General features: G+C 37.9%; 1 protein-coding gene across 1 annotated transcript; it reads left to right on the top strand.

Annotated features, from left to right (window-relative positions):
* The first annotated feature begins 4,611 nt into the window (after positions 1-4,611).
* LOC120069395 lies at positions 4,612-4,977 on the top strand. Its single transcript, XM_039021135.1, has one exon. The coding sequence runs from the start codon at positions 4,612-4,614 to the stop codon at positions 4,975-4,977; it is 366 nt and encodes a 121-aa protein (XP_038877063.1).
* Positions 4,978-8,466: the final 3,489 nt, after the last annotated feature.

Raw genomic sequence — 8,466 nt, forward strand, 5'->3', positions numbered from 1 at the left:
GAGCTAGGGGAGGTTATGAATATTTCATCACTTTTACTGATGATTATTCAAGATATGGGTATGTCTATTTAATGCAACATAAGTCTGAGTCTTTTGAAAAGTTCAAAGAATTCAAGGCTGAAGTTGAAAACGCATTAAATAGAACGACTAAAACACTTCAATCTAATCGAGGTGGAGAGTTTATGGATTTGACTTTCCAGAACTATTTGATAGAACATGGAATAGCATCCTAACTCTCAGCACCTGATACACCTCAGCAAAATGATGTATCAGAAAGGAGAAATCAAACCCTATTGGACATGGTTCGGTCTATGATGAGATACGCTTCCTTACCTGACTCGTTTTGAGGTTATGTAGTGAAGACTGCAGCATATATCCTGAACTGCGTTCCCTCCAAGAGTATTGTCAAAACACCTCTGGAGTTATGAAATGGTAGTAAAGCTAATTTACGTCATTTCAGAATCTAGGGTTGCCCAACACATGTGCTTGAGTCCAATCTTAAGAAATTGGAACCACGTTCAAGGTTATGCCTATTTGTAAGCTACCCCAAGGGAATGAGGGCTGGTTATTTCTTTGATCCTAAAGAAAATGAAGTATTTGTATCAATAAATGCTACTTTTCTTGAGGAAGACCGCATAAGGGAGCACAGGCCCAGAAGCAAAATCGTGTTGAATGAGTTTTCCAAAGAAACTACTGAATCTTCAACAAGAGTTGTTGAAGAGCCTAATACCTCAACAATAGTTGTTGAAGTAGGTTCTTCTAGTAGGTCAAATCCACCTCAAGTGTTGAGGGAACCTCGACGTAGTGGGAGGATTGCGAACCCACCTATTCGCTATATGGGTTTAACTAAAATCCTAGCTATGGTAGCTGATGGCGAAATTAAGGATCCATTCTTACAAAAAGGCGATGGAGGATGTTGACAGAGATGAATAGATCAAAGCCATGGATCTTGAAATAGAGTCTATGTACTTCAATTCTGTATAGGATCTTATAGGATGGGGTTAAATCTATAGGTTGCAAATGGATCTACAAGAAGAAATGGGGTGCTGATGGGAAGGTGCAAACCTTCAAGGCTAAACTGGTGACAAAGGGTTATACCCAGGTAAAAGAAGTCGACTATAAAGAGACTTTCTCACCATTTGCCATGCTGAAGTCTATCTAAATCCTCCTATCCATTGCCTCATATTATGACTATGAGATATGGTACATGGATGTCAAGACTGCTCTTTTCAATGGCTATCTTGAGGAGATCATTTATATGGTGCAGCCCAAGGGATTCATAACCCAAGGTCAAGAGCAAAAGGTTTGCAAGCTTAATCGGTTCATTTATGGACTGAAACAAGCATCTCAATCTTGGAACATAAAGTTTGATATTGCGATCAAATCTTATGGCTTTGACCAAAACGTTGATGAGCCTTGTGTTTACAAGAAAAACATCGACAGTTCAGTAGTTTTTCTAGTGTTGTATTTAGATGATATCCTACTCATTGGGAATGATGTAGGTTTACTGGCTACAGTTAAGAACTGGCTAGCGACCCAATTCCAAATGAAAAATTTGGGAGAGGCTCAATTTGTTCTAGGTATTCAGATCTTTCGAGATCAAAAGAACAAAATACTAGCACTGTTTTAAGTTTTAAGCGTCGTATATTGACAAGATGCTTGTCAAGTATTCGATGCAGAACTCCAAGAGGGGCTTATTGCCTTTCAGGCACGGAGTTACATTGTCTAAGGAACAATGTCCTAAGACACCTCAAGAGGTTGAGGATATAAGACAGATCCCCTATGCATCTATCGTGGGTTGTTTGATGTATGCGATGTTATGTACTAGATCTGACATCTGCTACGTAGTAGGGATAGTCTGTATATATCAATCTAATCCAAGATTAGATCACTGGACAGCCATTAAAAACATCCTCAAGTATCCTTGTGTGTATGGCTCTAACGATTTGATCCTTACAGGATACATGGACTCTGATTTTTAGACTGATAGGGATTCTAGGAAATCCACATCAGGATCAATGTTCACTCTTAATGGAGGAGCAGTAGTATGATGAAGCACCAAGTAAGGGTGCATCGCGGACTCCACCATGGAGGCTGAGTATGTAGTGGCTTGTGAAGCTGCTAAGGAGGTCGTTTGGCTCAGGAAATTTTTTATTGATCTGGAAGTTATTCCAGACATGTCAAAGCCTATCACACTTTGTTGTGATAATAGTGGTGTTATGGCTAATTCTTGAGAGCCTAGAAGTCATAAGCGCGGCAAGCACATAGAGCGGAAGTATCATCCCATCCGAGAGATTGTGCATTGAGGGGACGTGATTGTCACGAAGATAGTTTCAGAGCACAACGTTGCTGATTTGTTTATGAAGGCCTTCATGGCTACAGTGTTTAAGGGTCACCTACAAAGTATGGGTCTAGACCACAGCTAGACTAGGGCAAGTGGGAGATATTTTACTAGGCGTCTTATGCCCTAGTTTATTATTTTGTGTACTTTGTATTTTATTATATTGTACACCACACTAGCTTTAGCACAAGTGGGAGATTATTGGGGTTGATGCCCTAAATCTCGTAGGATTCTATAGTTTGTAAACATTGTATGAACAAACTTTTATGTGATTGATAAAATATGTGATATTTTATTCACTTTGTCTATAAAACATGTGATATTTTAGTTGGATTAACCACAAACTAATAAACTAATATCTAAGGTTATCGTTGTAACTTAAACATGTATGTGGAGACATACAGGTAGATCATGTTTAAGTGATAACCTAAATGGGTTGTAGTAGATGGATAAGGTTGGGTACCTTATCCTAGTAACACTACGAGTATGGCTCGCTTTGTAGGTGCTACAATTGTTGTAAAGTGCTATAAATGATATGATCTGGATCATTCATGTATTAGACATGCGAGCAGGGATACTCTATATAAAGGGGTTTGTATAAGACTAGACCACGAAATGTTTAGTCTCATTATATAACACCATTCATAATAAAGACTTTCATTTCACTAGGATGACCATAGGTAACATGACCTGAATCTTGAGTGAGTTGTGAACTCCTGCCTATGAGGGTGTTCCTTTGATTTGTATGGGTGAGAGTGGCCAAATCGCCGACTCAACAAGCCTACCATTTTGGGGATTCGTCTAATTGGGTAGTTGGGAACACAGCTACACAAGATGGAATTCACTCCTTCCCCAAAGCAGGGGTAAGTAGATAAATTGCTCTCCTAAAGGCTGATTCCGGGTCTTGAACAATGTGGCGCCACACCCTCTCCTGGCCTTACAGGGGTTTAGTCATAGTGGGACTATGATCTATTGTTCATTAGAGGGATCAGTGGCACTTAAGGAGTTAGATGTAAATACAAGGGCAAAACGGTAATTTGGCCTAGTTGTACTTACGAGCAATTTATGAAGGGTCATCATACTGTTGATTGGTTATCCAATGGACACATATATATCTGTAGTGCGAAGAGTACGACTATTGGTCTTTAATGGAGTGACCGACAGTTAACGGATGATGGATAATGTAATTAAAGAATTTAATTAATTATTCATGTACCATTAGAGCTTAAAGCTACAGGTCCATAAGGTCCCCTTGGTAACTTAAGAGGATTTAGTTGAGAATCGGTTTTTGGGTTAATTTGAATTGTTCAAATTAATAAGAGGAATTATATATGATATAATTAAATTGTTTCAATTATATATGTTATAATTGTTATAATGTATTTGATACATTATAGTTTAATTTGAGGAAATAAATATTTGAAAGAGATTCAAATATATTTTCTATGAATGTGATTCATAGTTTTCAAATTTAATATAAATATGATTTATATTTACCATAAAAAAGAGAAAAGAAACTATAGTTTATATTGTATGTGATACAATATTAAAACTATAGGTTATATGTTATATTTGATATAACATATAATTTAATATAAGTATAATATGATAAGTTAGTTATCATATTTATTTATATTATTTTATTATTTTGAATAATAACTTCCTATTTTCTCTCCAACCATCTTAGTGGGTGGTTATTGGCTTTATGGCAAAAGGAATAAAAGAAAATTTTGTTTCTTCTTCTTCCGATGACATACAACTTGAACATTGTGATTGTAGTACGATTGAGAGTTTTGCAGAAAAGTTTTGTGTGTTCCTCAATCTTCTTCCTCCACATCCAAAATTATTCCTCCTAACCAAAATAGTCAAAGCCCACCACTCCTGGGTTCTTACCCTGAGAATACCAAAGGCTCATTGTGGTAGTATCCTCTTTGTTATGATTCGAGAAGTTCTTGAAAAAGGTCTTCAAGAAGTTACTGTGTTCGAGGCTCGTGACTGTTCGGGGGAGTTATGTGAAGAGAAAGGTTCTTCAAGGGTAATGTATCTTGAACCCTTTTTCTTGTAAAAATTATGTTTTAGTTTATTGTAAATGCATATCTTGTATGTTTACTGTAAATTATGATTTCAATAATTGCTGGAATTTGGATGATCCGCTTCCACTCAAGGATCTCTTTTAATATGAGTTCCTTCAGTTAGAATAAATGCCAGTGTACGCCAAATTCCTAAAGGATATTATATCCAAAAATAGGAAAATAGGCAATTACGCGACAATGGCATTGACGCAAGATTGCAACGCAATAATTCCTCAAAAGATGCAGGATCCAGGGAGTTTCACAATTCCTTGCTCCGTTGGTGGAATTTACATCGGTCATGCCTTATACGATTTAGGAGCAAGTATTAACCTCATGCCCTTATCAATCTTCAAACAACTGGAAACTGAAGAGCTCACGCCTACCACGGTTACTTTACAATTAGCAGATCGATCTTTGGTGCACCCAGAAAGTAAGCTCGAAGATGTGCTGGTTAAAGTAGACAAATTCATTCTACCTGTAGACTTCATCATATTAGATGATGAAGCAGAAAAAGAAGTGCACATCATTCTGGAAAGACCATTCCTATCTATGAGAAAAACCTAGATTGATGTATATAAGGTGGCAATTACAATGCAAGTCAACGGCCAAAAATTGAAATTCAATATCTTGAAAGAGATGAACTACCCAAATGAGATCGACGCATGTGGGCCAGGAGTTGGAAGAAGAACGGCCTTGCAGGCTTGAGCTTGAAATTATGAAGACATGGAATTGGAGGAAACAACCACAACAATTGGATCTTGCTATATGGTGAGATAAATGTAGAAGAATTTTGAACCACTTAGTATGGAGGATTGAGAATGCAAGATCAAGCCTTCGCTTGAGTAGTCACTAGTGTTGGAATTAAAGACTTTGCCTACCCATCTAAAATACATGTTCCTTGGTCAAGATGAAACCCTACCAGTCATTATCTCAGTTGCACTCCTAAAGGAGAAAGAAGTTTCCTTGTTTAAAGTTCTAAAGAAATATATCAAGAAAATAGAGTGGACGCTCGTTGACATCAAGGGTATCAGTCCTTCTATTGCATGCACAAAATAAGACTTGGGGAAGGAAAATGAGGATCTATCGAGCATCATCACAGACTGAACCCTGCGATGAAGGAAGTTGTTAAAAAGGAAATCATCAAATGGTTGGATGCAGTCATTATTTTTCCAATTCAGACAGCACGAGTCAGTCTCGTGCAATGCGTTCCAAAAAGGGAGGATTGTACATTGTCCCCAACAAGAACAATGAGCTAATACCAATGCTTACAGTTATAGAATGGAGGATATACATGGATTATAGGAAGCTCAATGCAGCAACCAAAAAGGACCACTTTCCTTTGCCATTCATTGATCAAATGCTAAATAGATTAGCAGGGAATGAGTTTTTTTGCTTCCTGGATGACTATGCAGGATATAATCAAATCATAATCGCACCAAAAGTTCAAGAGAAGACAACTTTCACATGCCTCTATAGGACATTCGTCTTTCAGTGCATGCCCTTCGGTTTGTGCAACGCCCCTAGCACCTTTCAGAGGTGCATGATGGTCATCTTCTATGAGTATCTTGAAGATTCAATAGAAATATTTATGGATGACTTCTCGATTTGTGGCAAAACATACGAAAATGTCACTAACCTCGAGAAAATTTTGAAAAGGGGCGAGGACACCAATTTGGTTCTAAATTGGGAAAATTCCATTTTATGGTAACTTAAGGGATTGTGCTTGGACATAAAGTATCCAAGTTAGGATTAGAAGTCAACAAGGCAAAGTTTGACGTCATATAAAAGTTACCACTGCCTACCAATGTAAAAACACTGAGAAGCTTCCTTGGGCATGCAAGATTTTACCGAATATTTGTGAAAGATTTCTCCAAGATTGCTAGACCGTTGAATTTACTATTAGAATTTGATAGACCCTTTGAGTTTGACTCCAACTGTCTGAGCACGTTTGAAAAACTGAAAGAAATGTTAGTCACAACACCAATTCTGATCGCACCCGATTGGTCGAGACCATTTAAACTAATGTGCGATGCAAGCGACTATGCAATGGGCGTAGCCTTAGTCCAATGCATAGACAAGATTCTACACCCTATTGTTTATGCAAGAAAAACTCTCGACAATGCTCAAGAAAATTACACCACCACCGAAAAGGAGTTGCTTGTGGTAGTTTTTGTTGTGGAAAAATTCAGACCTTATTTGTTAGGGTCAAAAGTCATTATTCACACGGTTCAACAATCAAATACCTCATGAAAAAGAAAGATGTCGAACCACGATTGATTAGATGGATTCGGCTTTTATAAGAATTTGACACTGAAATAATTGATCGCAAAGAAAACAAAGTTGCAGATCATCTTCACGACTTGAAAATAATGAGACCAATCGCTACCAACCTATAGTGAATACCTCCTCCCCGACGAATCATTACTAAAGATTGATGAATACATATCCTGGTATGCAAACATCTTTAACTTTTTGGTTTGCAAGCAGTTTCTAAGGGACTATACATCGCAGCAAAAAAAGAAGCTCATGCACGACTACAAGTTCTACCACTAGGATGAGCCACGTCTGTACAAAGGAGGCCCTGATCATATTTTAAGATAATGCATTCTTGGGACATCTTTTCATCGCATTTTGTACCAATGTCATGAGTAGCCATACAGTGGCCACTTTGAAAGCCAGTGCACGATGACAAAATCACTCCAAAATGGGTACTACTGGCCTACATTGTTCAAGGATTCCCGTGAATACGTCATAAAATGCGATAGGCGCTAGCGCACAGGAAACATTTTTGAAAAGAATGAGATGCCACTAAACGTCATTCTAGAAATCGAGCTATTTGATGTATGGGGAATTGATTTCATGGGCCCATTCCCACCCTCCAATGGCCACAGCTACATTCTGGTAGCTGTCGATTATGTATCGAAATGGGTTGAAGCAATTTCTTGCACCTCAAATGATGCGGCCACAGTTTCGAAATTCCTACAGAAGAATATCTTTACCTGCTTTAGCACCCCTCATGCTATCATAGGCAATGAAGGAACTCACTTCATCAACCGCATCATAAGTAAGCTCCTAGTCAAGTATAATGTTCATCATAAGATAGCTACAGCTTACCATCCTCAAACAAATGGTCAAGCTGAGGTGTCCAATCAAGAAATCAAGCCAATACTCGAGAAGGCTGTTAACTCAATGCGTAAGGATTGGGCACAAAAGCTAGATAGATGTTATGAGCATATCGCACTGCATATAAAATATCGATCGGGATGTCCCCATATGCAATTTTCTTTGAAAAAGCATGAGCTCGAACATAAAGCATTCTTGGCAACAAAGAAACTCAACTTCAATATGAAAACTTCTAGTGAAGCAAGGAAACTACAGTTGTTGGAATTGAATGAATGAAGATTGCAAATGTACGAGAACACCAAAATCTATAAGGAGCGCATGAAGCATTGGCACAACCAATGCATCAGTAAGAAAACGTTTGAAATTGGCCAAAAGATTTTACTTTTCAACTAATGATTGCATTTATTCCCAGGAAAACTAAAGTCCCGATAGTCATGACCTTTCATCATAAAGGAAATCTACCCTCATGAAGCGGTAGAACTAACACATGAAGATGGAACTAACGCATTTAAGGTCAATGGTCAAAGAACCATCGTGTAAATGCCTCCATAGATTTCAGAAAACTTGAGTAATGAAGTATAAGGAATCCATATGCTGAGAAACGATGGCATCTTTTTCAGGGACCCATTATATTCTTTTTTGTATCCTTTTATGATTTTCTTGTTTTTCTTTGCTTTTCATTTAATTTACTGCTTTTGGAACATTTAACTGCTTAGTAAGATTGGATAAATTTGGGGAGGGGGGAGGGGTTTAGATGTGTTAAGTGTTGCAATGAGTTTAGGGGAGCATGAGGATTATAACCCCATGCATCCTTATCAAACTCATCGTAGGTGAAGAGGCAAATGTCAGCCAATGGTTAGGGTAATGAAGGGACACGCCACCTGACATTCTTTCACATCTTATTTATTGCACATGTCATTATTGCCTCAA

This window comes from Benincasa hispida, unplaced genomic scaffold (assembly GCF_009727055.1).
Source record: "Benincasa hispida cultivar B227 unplaced genomic scaffold, ASM972705v1 Contig384, whole genome shotgun sequence".
In the NCBI taxonomy this organism is placed as follows: Eukaryota; Viridiplantae; Streptophyta; class Magnoliopsida; order Cucurbitales; family Cucurbitaceae; genus Benincasa; species Benincasa hispida.

Bases quoted from the DNA above. Each gene is read 5' to 3' on its own strand.
- LOC120069395 (XM_039021135.1), top strand. From the start codon at position 4,612: ATGGCATTGACGCAAGATTGCAACGCAATAATTCCTCAAAAGATGCAG.